Source organism: Plutella xylostella, chromosome 28, assembly GCF_932276165.1.
Source record: "Plutella xylostella chromosome 28, ilPluXylo3.1, whole genome shotgun sequence".
NCBI classification, from domain to species: Eukaryota; Metazoa; Arthropoda; class Insecta; order Lepidoptera; family Plutellidae; genus Plutella; species Plutella xylostella.
The window spans coordinates 670577-690388 of record NC_064008.1 but is presented as its reverse complement, the minus strand read 5'-3'; the positions used below and the strand labels follow the sequence as shown (position 1 = coordinate 690388).

The 19812-nt window shown below is 36.8% G+C and overlaps 1 protein-coding gene across 2 annotated transcripts; it reads right to left on the bottom strand.

Annotated features, from left to right (window-relative positions):
- Positions 1 to 4525: 4525 nt before the first annotated feature.
- On the bottom strand, positions 4526 to 18767 carry LOC105389276. Of its 2 annotated transcripts, none has more exons than XM_048631276.1 (7): positions 18684 to 18767; positions 18265 to 18333; positions 17900 to 17965; positions 17464 to 17540; positions 16980 to 17042; positions 16341 to 16398; positions 4526 to 4552 (listed from the first exon to the last, which is right to left on the bottom strand). In XM_048631276.1, the coding sequence occupies exons 1-5, from the start codon at positions 18750 to 18752 to the stop codon at positions 16985 to 16987; spliced, it is 339 nt and encodes a 112-aa protein (XP_048487233.1). In that variant the 5' UTR covers positions 18753 to 18767; the 3' UTR covers positions 4526 to 4552; positions 16341 to 16398; positions 16980 to 16984. The 2 variants fall into 2 exon arrangements, with proteins under 2 accessions (XP_048487233.1, XP_048487232.1); XM_048631275.1 differs by lacking the exon at positions 4526 to 4552 and adding an exon at positions 15633 to 15705.
- Positions 18768 to 19812: the final 1045 nt, after the last annotated feature.

The following is a 19812-nucleotide window of genomic DNA, read 5'->3' as shown; positions in this document are numbered from 1 at the left end:
AAAATAACCTTCCAGAAGTTAGTGTCACGGCGCGCGCGTCGCGGAAATGTTGTGTAGAACGGGTGGTAGTCTGGTAATTTTTGTGGCAAATTACGAGGTAAATTAATAATAAATCGATAAATATCATACTGTTTTGCATATAGGATACCTACCTATTCGATTCAAATACTATAATTACTTAAATGGAACATAGAAAAGCGAAGATATAACTGTAATGAGGAAGTAGAAAATTTTAGCTTTTGTCGATGAACCCTTTTGTTTAATCTTACTATATCAGCTTTATTTATTGTAAATAGCATGCTAAAAGTGTAACTTTGTATCTGAAAAACGTCCAAACCTTTTTGAAAATGATTCGGTCCTTGAAAAAAACTGGCGGCTGCCGCCTGTAGCCGTAGATGTCACTATACGCATTGTTGGATATGCATGATGTGGCGGACCGCTTGTAGACGATACCGTCTATGGCCGTAACCTTCACATTACGTAAATAAAATATGTTGAGATACGGCAATACGTTTCAAGGCGGAACGATAAAATGTATGGGATTTTTAGGTGTCATATCAAAATATTTTTCAACCATCAATTGTCCGTGAACGTGTTAAATACGATAAAACTTAAGACGCCGAGTGACATATTTGAGAAATTTATCGATTTAGTGCTTGGAGAATTCAATAATAATATTGATAACATGATTCATTTAAGAAATTTAAAGGCAAATCTGATTAAGAGTATTTTAATATATTTGAGATGCGAGGCAGAAGATTTGATGGCATTTTTATGCCAAGAACATATTAAGTTCCTTATTGATCACTTAATATTAGTAAAAATACATTTTTACTGTAAAAGAGGCAAAATTCGTGAGTCTGTTGCATTTAAGCCTCACTCTAAGCTACGAATTCTACAACATAAATAAAAAATAAATATTTATTAAAATATATCCATAGTTTATTTTCCCATTTTATTTCCTTTATTTTCCCAAAGTAAGTATTTAGTTAGTGTAAAACGTTTTCTCCCAAAACCAGAATTTCATTCAGAAAAGTAGGTACTTACCTATTGTCAGTCGCGAGCTGCAGTATATCTCTGTCGCACCCGTGCCCGGGGCATGAGAGTACAAGCGATAGCAAATGTTTTCTTAAATACCTAACTATTTCGCTAAAATCGCAAAGGTATGTATACTCTCCTCTTAAGAAGGTACCTACTCGTTATTCTATGGTAATGAATAAGTAACATTTTCAACAAATGGTATCATAGAATAACGAGTAGGTACTAGTATAGTAAGTATAAGTAAGTACACCGATAAACCGTTTATTTCAGTTTCAGGTAAGAGCTAAAACAATGAGAAGGGTAAATTACTTTTCACTGTTACTGAGGTTAAACTTTGGCTAGTTAAGTATACTATTCTATGAAATAATAATCATTTTAGTCAACATATTTCTAAAAGTTAAATGATAATCACTTTATATGCAATCAATTAAGAAATGCAAAAACCTTTTCTGTCGATTGTACTTTGAGATACGGAAAAAACACAAACAAAAATGAACCTTAGCAAAATAATTATGAAATTCGGGGCGAATGCTCGGCGAATGTGACAGTTTTGTGGCGTGCTTTGGGTGAGGCCTATGGTCAGCAATGGACGTGCGTTGGCTGTTGATGTTGATGATGATGATAAATAAATACTTAATTTACCAAAATACATTAAGTAGGTACCTACTCGTTCTATGATACAATATTGACTCGATGGTGCGAGGGCGGCGACCGCGCACATAAGCGAGCAAAGTATACTTACGCTAGTTAACTTGACACCTGAAAAATGGTCCTATCCCTTTCACTCCATTCTATTATCACGTGAGAGTGAAAGAGACGGGTATAGGTAGCGGGTCTCAAGTTGACTCTCGTAGGTACGAGCAAAATAAATAGGGTAACGTAACGTACCTTGGGACGCTTGTACCTCGGGACATTGATTGTATTTTAAAAACCGGCTAAATAAACACATTAAAATTCTACCCTAGGTATAGTATTTTACTCGCTTGGCAAAACTAGTGAGTCTCGTGATCATACCAGCATCGAGTGTGTGTTGAAGACAATATGAAGTTTTTTGGAGTCAAAAGTAGCTTTTGTATAGTTTTTTGTGTTGCTTTATCTCATTGAGGCATGCTCAAAATAAAGACATGGATGTCACGTATAACTTTTCAGTTATTTAATTTTATGACATGGCAATTATCTGAAAGATTCCTATTAATTAAAAATAAAGATATTTAAATTTTGGTTAAATATTGCTTTTTTGTACCTTGGGACACGATTAAATTTGTACCTTGGGACACTGTTTCCTATGGCTTTGTACTATGGAAAATGCAAACATCTAAATAACGCCTTATTTCTCTGTTCTTATTAGTGCCAGAGTGAAACTAGACAGAAGAGAGATGCAGTAAATCAATAAGAACAGAGATATAAGGCGTTATTTAGAAGTTTGCATTTTCCATAGTACAAAGCTATAGGAAACAGTGTCCCAAGGTACAAACGTGTAACGTACCTTGGGTCAAAACAAGCCTTTTTACTTTTATCTTAATTTAATAAAATCTGGCCACACTAAAGCTTTAGCACAAATACTAGTGATAATAGATTATATATCCTACCGAATAAAGAAAATTTCACATTAATATCTTAGTTGTACGCTGCGATAGCTTCATTCAAAGTTGGGGTAGTCGAAAATGTCCCTAGGTACGTTACGTTACCCTATCTTCTTACAAAGTTGACAATGCTATAGTACCTAAGTATGTACCAGCATTATTTTGTTTCCATAAGTTTATGAGTGCAATATTTACCAAACTGCATGCACATTAGATGAAGAGAATAATATTTAATTCAAAGATTTATATTTTATGCTTAAAATGCCATCTATTGGCCGTTTCCAAGATTACGACGACCATCGAATAGATAGATGTCATTGCATTCATCCATAGATAGTGGTGCCACCTAGAAACCGCTTAACGAAACGTATAGCGCCATCTGGAAACTGCTTAAATTTTCAAGCTTTTTTATGGCTACGATTTTTTACTATGACATTGTCATTCTGTAGTACTTAGTTATTCTATGGTGCACATGTTCGTCGAAACCAAAGCGGAGCGCAGCGAAGCGGAGCGGAGCGTCTCCCAACATAATAATGAAATTACGATACGAGAATCATTTATACTTTTTGTGCATTATACATTATGATAATTATATTCGTTGTAGAATATAATTATGTTATAAACGTTATGCATTTTAATCGTTATATCAATTGAAATTATACTTTTTGAACGTTATTCTTAACGAAATTATGTATTTAGTAATTATGCCTTTCGTTTGTTATGCACAGTGATCGTTATACTTAATAAATTTATATCATATGGGCGTATACCTTGTGAATGTTATACAATTCGTTTTTATACCTCGTATTACTTACCCGGTACATTTGCATTCTACCGAGTTATACCATGAATAATTGAATGAACGAGGAACGAAACTGTAATGCAACTTAAATAAAAATTGCTGCATTTTCAAAGCATGCAATAGAAGTGACAAGCCAACTTAGTTTAAATTTTGAATGGATTATAACTAATAGTATGAAACATCATATGACAGTTTTCTAATCGGCTGACGTGCCGCCGCCATTACAAAACTACTCTCGGATAAGCGCGTTACACGGTCAATTTTGGTGGTGTAATGGCTAGTTTACACAGTGCGAGCTAGCGTACGAGTCAGCCTTCCGAGTAGCTGCACTGCAGTAACTCGCACTGTTTGGTTGGACGTAACTTACGAGTAACTCGTACGTGCGAGTTGGTCAGTAGCTCGCATCCGAGTTACTTCAACATTTTTTGTTTTCACTCGCCTGCTCGCCCGGCAGCTACTCGCCCATGGCCGTCGCTCGCATCGTTTGGACGCGTTCGGCAGTAGCTCGCCAGTGCCAGCCGGACAGTTGTCAGTGGAACCCGTGTTTTTTGTTTACTACGCCGCGACTCGACTCGGCATGGGACTGGGTGTCGTGTAGACAGCAAAGGCGAGCCGAGCTACTGGCGTACGAGTACACAAACCGAGTAGCTGTCTACTGGCCAGGCAGCAGCTCGCACTGTGTCAACGAGCCTTAACTTTTTATTCTTGGTATAAGGTAACTTATCTTGGTTCGAGGTTTGTTAAAATTCAATATACGCTGTCACAGGAATAACTATTGACTTTATTTTCGGATTAAGAGTTACACGAATTTGGTCGAATGCACCCTAAGAGTTCCTCGAGTTTGGTCGAATGGATCCTTAGATGGAATAAAAATAAAAAAATAAAAATATATCTTTAATTGGGGCTTAATAAAAGGCCAGATTTTGAGTTATGGTAAAGGAAATCATTTAGAGGTGGAGAGTAATTATTTATGATTAGCAATGAAATACTCAGTTTTTGCAATGAAATACGTTTAAGAAAGACAGAAAAACAAAACCACTGAAATTAATTTGTGTTTATTGTCAAAACTGAAATTTTTTTCATTCGTCCCTGGAAATGTGTGCCATTCATTGAGCTAAGGAATTCGCTGTAAAACAAATTAAAATAATTTTAATGGGTACCTTTGGGCCAGGTACGATTCGGGTGGCCTTTTTGAGTGATTTTTTTTTAAAGATAAGATAAAGATAAAAATTCATTTATTGTAAACATGGGTAAATAAAATTTAATTATTTTATTTAGTGACCTGATATATTATTAAAATCCGGAATATTAAAGCACTGAAATGAAAGGCTGAACTATCTTGATTTTTTTGGATAAAATATGCTTAGTATAAGTAGCCTTTCACATACTTTGTCGTAGAAGATAAACGTCACTTGTGATGGTGGGACGTGCATTATACACGTTTATCAAGGTGGACATATTATGACTTATGACTGTTAATATAAATAACTATACTTACGAGGAGTGCTGGTTGAGAGGAGGGCACCAGTCAAAAACACAGTCCTGGCGATATAAACCTGGTCAAAATAATAAATATTAGACAAACTGGCAAAGAAATCTGACAATTATTGATAAAAAAAATATCTTACTAAGTATATTTATTGAATATTTTACTATTACCCAAAACTTGGAAGACATTCACAACATGCGTTTTCTGGAATGTAAACTGGAAAAGATTTACCCATGGAACATATTCTACTGTATCCCATATATTCTATTTTAACAGCAAGGCGTTAAAACCCATCAAAACCCTCCCTAAACCCTCCCTTAACGATCCCTTAAGATCCATCAAGGTATTAAACCTTGATTATTCTCCTCTGCGGTAGAAGTAGTAGAAGTATAACTTTATTGTACATTAAACACTTAAAATTACATTTAAGACTTAAAATCTATAATACAATAAGGGCGGCCTTATCGCTAAAAGCGATCTCTTCAAGGCAACCCTACGAGCTAAGAGAGACAATTTTGAATTTAAATGAGGAAGTTGTACAAAAATATAAACATTAAAAAGAAAGGAAATTAATACCTACTTAATTTTGTAAATACGGTTCCTCGTCAAGATTATTGTCACCGCCAAATTGTTGAGCATTGAGCCTGTGAACAAATATTAAGTATACAGGGTGTTGCAAAAGTGGTATACTAAGTCGAAAGGGGATGACTCGGGGGATTTATTCTATTCTGTGTGGGGGTGTAGGTACTTGCACCTGGCTCTGTCGAGTGGAACCTTTGTGCATTTCCCCAAGGTCTAAACTGCCTGCCATGCTGGTCCACTGCGGGTTGGTGGGTTCACATACCTATGTATGCTAAACCCAGAAATTCAGATTTCCTCACCATGTATACCTTCACAACTTTTAACGCACTCCTTATAGTAGAAAGCAGTGAAGAAGGGTTAATTTATTTGTGGAACGAGCACGACAGAAAATATTATTCAAGTCTCGTCGTGCGCGTCTGGCGCCACATGCTAGGTATGCAGTTAACTTATAATAGACACGATTACTTACTTTATATAAAAGCGAGGATTTATGGGGGGAGGGCAAAAGTCATGCCCACAGCCATAATTGCCTTGGCGTCCCACCTGAACAAAAATTTTAATTGTACAGAATGTTGTAAAAGTGGTATACTAAGGATGTTTTTAATATGGTATTAGCGGATTTCATTACGCACGCGGGATTGCCCCGCAAGCGTGACACCGGCAAGTGTTATTTTCATTCACTTATTAATTGTAATGCGTGGAATACGCACGCGGGACGAGGGTAAATGGCGTGCGATCCCGAATGCTTTATGAAATCCGCACCATGGTAAAAACACCCGAACGGGGATGAATCGGGGGCTTATACTGAACAATTTTTAACGTACTATTTAAAGTAGAATGCAGTGACGTAGGGTATATTTCTTTGTTGGGGAAGCCGTTGTGAAAAATCCACTCACTAGCAATGAAAAAGTTCCACCGGCTATTGACTTTCCATAGTATGTCACTGGGACATTTCCATTGCTCGTGAGTGTATATTCTTACTTATCATGAACTATCGTGAGGTTCAGAGAATACAAAAGAGAAAGTGGCAGTGGGAATCGCACCTTTCGCCACTGTTAGAAAGTCACGTGACCTAAATGTTCATGTGTAGAAGCTGTATGCAAGTGCTGTGGTAAGAAGAGTGATAATTGAGAGCAGGGCACCAGTCAAACAACAATGTTGGCGGTCCACCTCAAAACACTTATAATAAATATTAGACAGACTGGCAAAGAACGTAGACTTGATTCCAAAAAATATTCTCAATATTTTGGTCAGACCTGATACCATTTGTTAGTCGTATACCTCGAAATCAAAAAATCCTTGTAGCTTTTCACCTATTCGCATTTCGCCGCGATATCAAAATTTCTGAATAGATTTTTATTCTTGTAGTATAATTTTTGATCGCTACTGACAATTGTCTGAAAAAATCATAGTAGATTTACTTTCCTGCCTGCCTTCACTGTAGTCGCTTTTCACCTTGATATAAGTATATTAGTTTGTAATGCATTATTAGGTACATATCGCGATATTTCTTTTACACTACAACAATATGCGACCCAAATAAGATGCGACATAAATTACTTACTTGCTATTCAAAACATATGCAGCTTAATAAATAAGCTATTGATAATACATGCTACATAAAAAATTGCTACTGTTGTAAAAATCTGTTAAAAATATATGCTAGTAACAAAATATACTACCGATATTATACGCTACAACAAAAAACGCTATCAAGGTGAAATGCGAATAGGTGAAAAGCTACAAGGATTTTTTGATTTCGAGGTATACGACTAACAAACGCCTGATACCTACTATTGCCCAAAACTTGGAAGGTATTCACAGTTTTAAGGATTCCTAACATGCGTTGTTTAGAATGTAAACTGGAATATATATATAACTAGCTGTTCCCGCGCGCTTCGCTTCGCCTTAAAAAGTTTTCCCGTGGGAATTCCGGGATAAAAAGTAGCCTATGTTCTTTCCCAGGGTCTAGACCGTATGTATACCAAATTTCATTCAAATCCGTTCAGTAGTTTTGGCGTGAAAGAGTAACAGACAGACAGACAGACAGACAGACAGACAGACAGACAGACAGACAGACAGACAGACAGACAGACAGACACAGTTACTTTCGCATTTATAATATTAGTTAGGATAATATATATTCCATATTCCAGTTTACGTTCTATTTTAATATATATATATATATATATATATATATATATATATATATATATATATATATATATATATATATATATATATATATATATATTCCAGCTATATTTATCATTGCTGCTTAGTTGGGGTCAGGTTTCTTTGCAGCCTACTGTACGCCGGTTTGGTTTTCTTACCGCGGGCGCTTAAAAATTCCCGCAGGGGCAGTATTTGTTTAAAAGTCAGATACCTATTTGTATTCGGGTCGGTGAAGATGATGATGAATATAAAGTGTTAATCTTACAGGGGGTGGCTGTGAAAGCACTGCAGCCATGAGGACGAATAAAGGCAGAACAAACACAAACAGTTTCATTTTGAAACCCTTCTGATAACTGAATACTGAAAACCGGCGCACCAACTTATAAAGAAAATTTCTTTCATGTTGAAATTTTCACCGTGAAATGGTTTTTGTTATTTCCATGATCGCCTACTTCATTCAATAATTTTCGTTCAATTGTAAATTTCCATATCTACTTATTTAGAAATTAGTTACACAAAGGGAACCAATTAAAATAATCAAGAAATGAATTTCTGTAACTTACCGAAATTAATTTAACGCCGAAAATTTTAACATTACTTAATTGAATATCCTTTATATGATAGCGTACCGGTTTAACTGTTTTAAGGCAACAGAAATAAAACTTTTTGTTTTTATTATATATTTTCGCTTTTATTTATGGCTGTAGTCATTGGACAGGGGGTAACTTAAATAAGACATGTGCAAATTATAGTGTAATATTAGTGTACCTAACGGAAAATGTATGTACCTAAACTGTTTTTTGTGCAATAAAATTTATTTTTATTTATTTATTTTTTATTTTAAATTCAGTTTACAAACGCTCGCTGTTTTGTAATTTGCCGAAGGCATATTGATAACTCGTTCAATCGTTCTGATTTCAACGTTAGTTGCAGTTTTAGGGTGACCATGATAAAACACAGTTTGAACTTTGAACAAATGGAAAAATCTCACTTTATTTCAGGATTTCAAGACTTTTTACTTTTGTTTTCTAAAATAGGTACTACATACGTTTAAATATTTAATAAAAATATACATTTAAATAAAAAACGTAGTATTTATACAGAACAATAGGAGCGGTGGTAGCTCAGTCGGGTAAGCGCCCACTTCTCACGCCAAAGATGCGGGTTCGAAATCCGGCGCTGACATGTGCCAATGAGTTCTTTTAACTTAGGTACAATGTATACCATCGCTCTTACGGTGAAGGAAAACATCGTGAGGAAACGTGCATATCTAGATATGTGAACCCACCAACCCGCAGTGGACAAGCGTGGTGGGGAAATGATCCAACCTTAGGAAGGCAGTTTAGACCTTGGGGATATGCACAAAGGTTCCATTCGGGAGAGCCAGGTGCAGGTACATACTCCCCACAGAGAATAGAATAGAATAGAATACAGAACAATAAAACTAGGCATTTCCAGATAAAAACAATCACTAGTGCCCGAATGCACTAAACTTAGGAAAACGCTAAACCCTTTACTAAACAATTTATGAAGCTCTTAATTAATATTCTGCATGTGTCCTCCGTACACCGGGATCTATGGATAACGTAGTAGTTTTTTGGTGTGGAATAACCTCAAAAACTTTGTCGTTTATCTACGGCCTTTTTACTGCTCCTGCACTGTAATAAATGACTTTAAAGTCACTATTATTTGGTGAAAATGCTTCTCTACTCGTAATATTTGCACTCTTTTGAGTATTTATTGAGTCACAGAACTACTACTTGGTACCATTTTTGTTGTTGTGATCAACAGCGCCGCGCGTGGTAAGAACCAGAACTAAATTCTTCAATTTGCCGCGGCATTTTGTAAACGGCGTATGGATTGTCAATGAAATGTTGTGGCATACTATAAAATGACACGGCAATATACATTTTGCCTTCGGCATATTACAAAACAGCGAGCGTTTGAAAACTGACGACGCCGTATGTAAACGGCGGGATCTTACAAAATGCCTGCGACATAATATATACGAATGAAATTAGACCACCTAAGAAGACAAACCCCCCCTATCTTACCCCACAACCCAACCTTTACTCGCCACTGCTGGAATTAGACCACCTAACTGTGTTAACTTGATTGACATACCAGTAGCGAAAAACTGAAACCAACTCCTGAGGCATTTCTTTCGCAAGCTTATCCCACAGAATGTCATAGGACACCCTATCGAACGCCTTTGAAAGGTCCAAAAAGCACGCATAGACCGGCGTCTTTCTACTAGTGTAGTATTGAACAGTTCGCTTAAGAGTTTAAGACACATAATGGCGCTCCGCTCTCAGTCGACAGCCCTACGCGGAAACCGAACTGCGCGCTGTGCAGACGCAAGCGTTTGTCCAAGTGTTTATTAAGCAAACTGTCCAACACTTTGGCTATTACAGTAGCTAGTTCTGTTCTTCACCACTGGCACAACAATAGTAACGGAAACGGTTGTGGTAACGGAAATCATTTAGAGGTAGAGAGTAATGATTTATGATTACCAATGAAGACTCAGTTTTTGCTAGGTATTTAAGTGAAAAAAAGACAGAAAAACAAAACCATTGAAATGAATTTGTGTTTATTGTCCAACAAAAGGTTTTTTTTTCAATCGTCCCTGGAAATGTGTGCCATTGATTGAGCTTAGCTCTCTGATGTTTCATACTGTTCGTTTTATTGGTTTTTTTCTGTAAAACAAATTGAATGAATTTTATTGAGTGACCCCAATTTAAATCTGGAAAAATAAAGCACTGAAATGAGAGTGAAGAGTCAGGCTGATCTATATTGATATTTTTTAAAATATTAGACATACTAGCAAAGAAAGCAGATAAAGCTTGGTAAAATAATTATGTCTAACTAAGTACTTAAATATTAAATATTATACTATTGCCCAAAACTTGGAAGACATTCACAGGTTTAAGGATTCACAACATGCTTTGTCTTGAATGTAAACTGGAAAAGATTTGCCTATGGGACATTATTCTAATATATCCCATAGTTATATAGTATTCTTACAGCAAGACGTTACAATAGATCGAAAGTTGCTTGGGACACGGAAAAAACATTGCTCGGGGTTTCTTAGAATAATCGATCACTCATCCCTAAACCCTCCCTTGACCATCCCTTACGATACATCTTCTTACCTTCATTCACCACAACGGTAGACCAGATATCACTGCCTGGTTGTTGCGCAGCGAGTCTGTGAAAAATTTTGAGTATACAGGGTGTTGCAAAAGTGCTATACTAAGTCGAAAGGGGATGACTCGGGGGATTTATTCTATTCTGTGTGGGGGTGTAGGTACTTGCACATGGCTCTCTCGAGTGGAACCTTTGAGCATTTCCCCAAGGTCTAAACTGCCTGCCACGCTGGTCCTCTGCTGGTTGGAGGGTTCACATACCTATTTGTGCTAAATCCAGATATGCAGGTTTCCTCACGATGTTTTCCTTCACGGTAACTCAGAGGATTATGCTGAACAACTTTTAACGCACTCCTTATAGTAGAAAGCAGTGAAGAAGCGTTAATTTCTTTGTAGAGCGAGCGCGACTAAAAACATTAGTCAAGTCTTGACGTGCGCGTCTTGCGTCCCATGCTAGGTATGCAGTTAACTTATAATATACACGATTATATCCTTACTTTAAATAAACAGGATTCACGGGGGGAGGGCAGTAGTCAAATGGACAGCCATAATTGCCTTGGCGTCCCACCTATACAAAAAAAAGAATTATACAGGGTGTTGCAAAAGTGGTATACTAAAGATGTTTTAAATATGGTCCGGATTTCATTACGCACCCGGGATCGCCCCGCAAGCGTGACACCCGCAAGTGTTATTTTCATACAGCTATTTATTGTAATGCGTGGAATACGCACGCGGGACGAGGGAAAATGGCGTCCCATCCCGAATGCTTGATGAAATCCGCAACATGGTAAAAACACCCGAAAGGGGATAAATGGGGGCTTATACTGAACAATTTTTAACGTACTATTTATAGTAGAATGCAGTGACGTAGGGTATATTTCTTTGTTGAGAAGCCGTTGTGAAAAATCCACTCACTAGCAATGAAAAAGTTCCACCTGCTATTGACTTTCCATAGTATGTCACTGGAACATTTCCATTGCTCGTGAGTGTATATTCTTACTTATCATGAACTATCGTGAGGTTCAGAGAATACAAAAGGGAAAGATACATAAGAAAGGGAATCGCACCCTTCGCCACTGTTAGAAAGTCACGTGACCTAAATGTTTTTGTGTAGAAGCTGTATGCAAGTGCTGAAGTAAGAAGAGTGCTAATTGAGAGGAGGGCACCAGTCAAAAAACAATGTTGGCGGTCCACCTCAAATAGGGTTTCTGCTCGAGAATTCTCGAGCTCGAGAAGATTCGAGAAATTCGGCTTAATTCGAGACGAGAAAAAAATCTGAAGACTCGAGAATTTCTCGAGCCTTGAGATAAAAATTAAGAATATTCAAATCGAATTTTCCTGCACCGCTTAACAACACACACGCATGTACCATGCGCGTGTATTATGATTTATTATGATTCATCTCCATTTAAGCCAGTTCTGTACTGATAATACCAATGAATGATTAAAAGATAACGTAGTAATAGTTACGTACACTTGTCCAAAATTAATAATGCACATGCAGATCTTCACATCTGAATCATTAAATCGTAAGAGCCTTAAAAAAACACTTGCATTTTGCACCTTGTTCGAAAGAAATATGAGTCAATATCATGTGTCACATAATCGAAAACAACCGATCTGTCAAAGATTTCTATGCATTATCAATTTTGGAGCACTGTACTGTTTCTTAGTTCAGGTGGACTAAAAGAAGTCATCCGATGTTGTTTGGCTCTCATTTTTTTCCAAATGAATAACTTCGATTCTGTTTTTTGATTATGTTTATTTGAACCTTTACATGTTATTGGTAAAGTCGAGAAGATGATATCGGCCAAATGGGCGCCGTCACAATTAACTGCCATACGGGCTCGTTTTACGGCATTTCTCATCACTTCAGCGAAAACTTCGGGCGACAGATTCTATGATGTTATCCTTAAGGGCTTCCAGAGACACGAGCTTATTCACATAAACACGGGATTTTAAAAAACCCCAGAAAAAAATGACTGAAACGGTTAAATCGGGCGATATTGCCGTGAAAAAACACATACATATAAAACGAATAAAAAAGGCGACCCGAAAACTGAATAAACACAATTATACCGCGTTCTTGGGGAGTATATCACTCCATGGCTTCTGAACTTGTATTCTGCATTTGTCCAGTCTACCTATATCAAAACTGATTTGAAATAGGCGGCCATTTGCACAAATGACAGCAACTTCCAATAGGGTGATTGCTTTTGGCCCACCTTCTACTAGTAATAAGTAGCTATCTAGATAGCTAATCACAAAAAAAATACTCTACTATCAGAGTATTTTCTTTGTAATTAAGTTGACAAAGTAAAAAAAAGGAGATTTTGTGTTTTTTTATTTAAATTAAGTCTTTTTTCTAAAGGTCTTCTTATAAAGGCTCGAGACTCGAGAAGACTCGAGAATTTGGCCTCGAGAATTCTCGAAGCTCGAGAACGAAAACAGGTCGAGAAATCAGAAACCCTAACCTCAAAATACTTATAATAAATATTAGACAGACTGGCAAAGAACGTAGACTGGATTCCAAAAAATATTCTCAATATTTTGGTCAGACCTGATACCTACTATTGCCCAAAACTTGGAAGGTATTCACAGTTTTAAGGATTCCGAACATGCGTTGTTTAGAATGTAAACTGGAATATATATATATATATATATATATATATATATATATTCCAGCTATATTTATCATTGCTGCTTAGTTGGGGTCAGGTTTCTTTGCAGCCTACTGTACGCCGGTTTGGTTTTCTTACCGCGGGCGCTTAAAAATTCCCGCAGGGGCAGTATTTGTTTAAAAGTCAGATACCTATTTGTATTCGGGTCGGTGAAGATGATGATGAATATAAAGTGTTAATCTTACAGGGGGTGGCTGTGAAAGCACTGCAGCCATGACGACGAATAAAGGCAGAACAAACACAAACAGTTTCATTTTGAAACCCTTCTGATAACTGAATACTGCAAACCGGCGCACCAAGTTATAAAGAAAATTTCGTCCATGTTGAAATTTTCACCGTGAAATGGTGTATTGCTATTTTTATGATTAAGTACCTACTTCATTTAATAACTTTCGTTCCATATCTATTTAGAAATTAGTTACACGAAGGGAACCAATAAAATTTATCAAGAAATTAATTTCTGTATTTTATCGTAATTAATTTTACGCCGAAAATTTTATCACTAATTGAATACTGACCCTTTATATGATGGCGTACCGGTTCCACTGTTTTCAGTCAGCAGTTTTTTTTTGTTTTTGTTCTGTCTCTTTTCGCTGTCATGGCTGTAGTGCTTGGACAGGAGGTAAGATCAAAAATGACGAAAGCGGCCGGACCCGTTTAACGAGTTTTTTTAAATGACTTAGGGCGGATTCGACCAACGACGAGTAACTTTTTACTCACAAGTAAACTACCAGTTACTCGCGAGTAAGCACATTTTGCATTCTACCAAACCTGAAACCAAGATAAGTAGCTTATCCCAAGAATAAAATTTTATACCGCCAAAATTGACCGTGTAACGAGCTTATCCGAGAGTAATTTTGTAATGGCGGCGGCACATCAGCTGATTACAAAACCGTCATAATGACATGTAAACACGTCTGTCAAAACATAAACAAAAGTACGTTAAAAGGCAAATTCTCAGAATAACAACAGCGAATAAAATATTAAAACATAAACAATTTTATCCTATTATAATCCATTCAAACTAAGTTGGCATGTCATTTCTATTGCATGCTTTGAAACGCAGCTATTTTTATTTTAGTTGCATTACAGTTTCGTTCCTCGTTCATTCAATTAATCATGGTATAACTTGGTAGAATGCAAATGTACTTATCCCAGATATTTACTCGCGTATAAATTTTATTCCGGTATAGTTATTCTCGTGTAACGTAAAGTTTGGACGAATCCACCCTTAGGCCAAGTTTTTTGATCCGTGGTCAACTTTAACCATGGGCCAAGTCACTTGTCAAGCATGACATCTGCATACGAATTTTGTTGGTTTTTAACAAATGGTAGCCATTTTTGACCAATGTTGAGTTAACTAGGGATCAAAAAACTGGCCCTTAGGGTCAATAATTTTAAAAGTAATATAAATATTTGTCAATGCTTAGGGTGAATTCGACCAAACATCACGTTACACCAGGTCGGGTAACAATACCGAAATATAATTAACACGAGAGTTAATATGGGATAAGTAGGTACATTTGCATTCTACCAAGTTATACCATGAATAATTGAATGAACGAGGAACGAAACTGTAATGCATCTTAAATAAAAATTGCTGCATTTTCAAAGCATGCAACAGAAGTGACAAGCCAACTTAGTTTGAAATTTGAATGGATTATAACTAATAGTATGAAACATCATATGACAGTTTTCTGATCGGCTGACGTGCCGCCGCCATTACAAAACTCCTCTCGGATAAGCGCGTTACACGGTCAATTTTGGTGGTGTAACTTTTTATTCTTGGTATAAGGTAACTTATCTTGGTTTGAGGTTTGTTAAAATGCAATATACGCTGTCACAGGAATAACTATTGACTTTATTTTCGGATTAAGAGTTACACGAATTTGGTCGAATGCACCCTAAGAGTTCCTCGAGTTTGGTCGAATCGACCCTTAGATGGAATAAAAATAAAAAAATTAAAATATCTCTTTAATTGGGGCTTAATAAAAGCCCAGATTTTGAGTTATGGTAACGGAAATCATTTAGAGGTGGAGAGTAATGATTTATGATTAGCAATGAAATACTCAGTTTTTGCAATGAAATACGTTTAAGAAAGACAGAAAAACAAAACCACTGAAATTAATTTGTGTTTATTGTCAAAACTAAAGGTTTTTTCATTCGTCCCTGGAAATGTGTGCCATTAATTGAGCTAAGGAATTCGCTGTAAAACAAATTAAAATAATTTTATTGAGTGACCTGATATTAAAATCCGGAATATTAAAGCACTGAAATGAAAGGCTGAACTATCTTGATAATTTTTTTGATAAAATATAAAGAAAGAAAGAAAGAAAGAAAATAATCTTTATTGCCACAGACGAAGTTTTACACTTTAAAGATGTACTTAAACCTTACCTTACAATTTAACATAATCTAATTCTTTTAATAGAGTAACACCTTAGTAACTATATCTACACATAATTTATCTGAGGCAAATGGCAACAGACTCAGCCATGTTGTCAGACCTCCGTCTGAACAACGCTGATTTCCAGTCTGCTCCGTGTTTAATAAATATTTTATATATTTACAATTACCTTATTAGTAAACCTAATGTTGCACTCTTTAACAAATACAATTATAATATTATGATAATGTTCAAACATTAAACTTAAAATTAAATTTATATACTATATTTATACTATTATACTATACTATACAATATGCTTAGTATAAGTAGCCTTTCACATACTTTGTCGTAGAAGATAAACGTCACTTGTGATGGTGCGACGTGCATTATACACGTTTATCAAGGTGGACATATTATGACTTATGACTGTTATTATAAATAACTATACTTACGAGGAGTGCTGGTTGAGAGGAGGGCACCAGTCAAAAACACAGTCCTGGCGATATAAACCTGGTCAAAATAATAAATATTAGAAAAACTGGCAAAGAAATCTGACAATGATTCATAAAAAAAATATCTTACTAAGTATATTTATTGAATATTTTACTATTACCTAAAACTTGGAAGACATTCAAAACATGCGTTTTCTGGAATGTAAACTGGAAAAGATTTACCCATGGAACATATTCTACTGTATCCCATATATTCTATTTTAACAGCAAGGCGTTAAAACCGATCAAAAGTTGCTTTGAGGGATACGGAAAAAACATTGCTAGGGGTTTTTTAGAATAATCGATCATCCCTTAACTCATCCCTAAACCCTCCCTAAACCCTCCCTTAACGATCCCTTACGATCCATCAAGGTATTAAACCTTGATTATTCTCCTCTGCGGTAGAAGTATAACTTTATTGTACATTAAACACTTAAAATAACATTTAAGACTTAATATCTATAATACAATAAGGGCGACCATATCGCTAAAAGCGATCTCTTCCAGGCAACCCTACGAGCTAAGAGAGACAATTTTGAATTTAAATGAGGAAGTTGTACAAAAATATAAACATTAAAAAGAAATGAAATTAATACCTACTTAATTTATAAATACGGTGCCTCGTCAAAATTATTGTCACCGCCAAATTGTTGAGCATTGAGCCTGTGAAAAAATATTAAGTATACAGGGTGTTGCAAAAGTGCTATACTAAGTCGAAAGGGGATGACTCGGGGGATTTATTCTATTATGTGTGGGGGTGTAGGTACTTGTACCTGGCTCTGTCGAGTGGAACCTTTGTGCATTTCCCCAAGGTCTAAACTGCCTGCCATGCAGGTCCACTTCGGGTTGGTGGGTTCACATACCTATGTATGCTAAACCCAGAAATTCAGATTTCCTCACGATGTTTTCCTTCACAGTAACTCGGAAGATTATACTGAACATTTAAAGCACTCCTTATAGTAGAAAGCAGTGAAGGGTTAATTTCTTTGTAAAAAGAGCGCGACTAAAAACATTAAATGTCAAGTGTTGTCGTGCGCGTCTTGCGCCCCATGCTAGGTATGCAGTTAACTTATAAAATACTTACTTTATATATATCTTAGAGCGGGGGTGCACGGTGGGAGGGCAGTAGTCAAACGGGCAGCCATTGCCTTGGCGTCTCGCCTGGGCAAAAATAATAATTATACAGAATGTTGCAAAAGTGGTATACTAAGAGTAATTTTAATATGGTGCGGATTTCATTACGCACGCGGGATTGCCCCGCAAGCGTGACACCGGCAAGTGTTATTTTCATACAACTATTTATTGTGAACATGCGTTGTTTAGAATGTAAACTGGAAAATATTTGCCTATGGGAATGGAACACATTCACGGTACCCATGATAATTTTCAGAACCTGCCATCCAATGTTCACTTTCCTGGAAGTACAGTTGGCTGCAAGAAACCCCGCTTAGAGTAACATTGCTACTTAGTTCGGGTCATATTTCTTTGCAGCCAACTGTACGGCGGTTTAGTTATCTTACCGCGGGGGCGCGGGGGGGGTGTGTTGGGGGCTCGCAGTACTCGTCAGTACACTCCGGGGGGTCCACCTGAAACATATTCAATATTGTACAGGATGTTGCAAAAAGGGTATACTAAGCTGCAAGGGAGTGACTCAGGAACAAATTTTGTTCTACGAGTTTTGAAAACTCACGGAAAAATTCATTTTTGCCGTTAATCATTCGAATTTGTGCCTTAAGAATCGATATCATCCTAACTATTTTTAATCTGTCTCTTCCATCTAAAGTCTGAGTCATTTTTTTTAAAAAAAGAAGGAATTGACAGCATGAAAATAAAAATAAATTGCCTTCAGAATGGACATAATTGAGATGTTCAACAATCTCGTTACCTCGTCATCTGTCAGCACTCCGCCTCGTGGACGGTAGTGGTCGGCGTCGTCGAGCTTGCGGCGGAAACGCTGCAAATATTAATGAAATACGTTGTTATTTAACTCCCAGCGAAAAAGTCTGCATCTGTATCGGTGAAAAAAGAGGGGATTTACAATATCTGTAGGTATCTGTCTGTTTTGTAGCTACCAAACAGATGGACATGTTCATGTTGATGAAAAATTTAAAAAAGTTTTAAATTTTTCGCTGTGAATAGAACGTGGAGCCTCCAGTAATGATAGCTGCGCCAACACAATTTATACTAAATGGTGTAGTGGTTAGAGACCCTGACTGCTACGCCGAAGGTCCCGCCTTAAATTCCCGCAGGGCAGTATTTGTTTAAAAGACAGTTACCTATTTGAATATAAAGTATTAATCTTACAGGAGGTGGCTGTGCAAGCACTGCAGCCATGACGACGAATAAAGGCAGAACAAACACAAACAGTTTCATTTTGAAACCCTTCTGATAACTGAATACTGAAAACCGGCGCGCCAACTTATAAAGAAAATTTCTTTCATGTTGAAATTTTCACCGTGAAATGGGTTTTTGTTATTTCCATGATTACCTACTTCATTTTATAATGAAATCAGGCGAGTTATAACTTAAGCTTGTAAAGTTGTGTATGACTATCAGTAACATAGCAACAAGTCATTTTACTCGCTAAGCGGGTCCGGCCGTATTCGACATTTTAAATCTTACCCCCTGTCCAATGACTACAGCCATAAATAAAAGCGAAAAGAAATAATAAAAACAAAAAGTTTTAATACTGTTGCCTTAAAACAGAAAGGAATGAAAGTGAATGTTAATAAGACGAAAGTGATGGTGTTTGAAAGAGAGGAAGAGGTAACTGAATGTAAGATCACGATCGAGAACGAAAAAGCGGGGCAAGTGAATGAGTTTGTTTATTTGGGTAGTCTGTTTACGAGGGATGGGAAATGTGAGGGGGATATTGAAAGAAGAGTGAAAGCGGGAAATAAAGTAAATGGGGCCTTGCAGTCTTTCATGAGGAGTCAAAACGTGTCTCAAAAGGCTCGTTTGGCTGTTCATGGGGGAGTGTTGGTCCCTACACTAATGTATGGAAGTGAAAGCTGGGTTTGGCAGAAGAAGAATGAAAGTAGGGTAAATGCTGTTGAGATGCGCTCTCTAAGCAGTATGTGTGGACTGAAACTGAATGATAGGATAAGGAATAGTGTTATAAGAGATCGAGTTGGAGTAAAAGAAGACGTAGTGACCAAAATTGAAAAGGGAATGTTGAGATGGTTTGGTCACATTGAAAGGATGGATGAAAGAAGACTGACGAAAGAAATTTATTGTGCGGAGATGTATGGTTGTGTCGGTAGAGGACGTCCTAGGCGAAAGTATGTCGACCAGATAGACGACATACTCAAGAAGAGCCAAATTTGGAGTTACCGAAACCGACGTGCGTGTATGAAGAGACTTATGAATGTGGAGGAAGCGATAGAAGTATGTCAGGATCGTGGCACGTGGAGATCCATAGTCTCTGCCTACC

Coding starts and splice junctions, on each gene's coding strand:
- LOC105389276 (XM_048631276.1), bottom strand. CDS start 18,752: ATGAAACTGTTTGTGTTTGTTCTGCCTTTATTCGTCGTCATGGCTGCA. Junction 18,334..18,683: donor TGCTTGCACAGCCACCTCCT/GTAAGATTAATA, acceptor TAATATTTGCAG/CGTTTCCGCCGCAAGCTCGA. Junction 17,043..17,463: donor CGCTCTAAGATATATATAAA/GTAAGTATTTTA, acceptor ATTTTTTCACAG/GCTCAATGCTCAACAATTTG.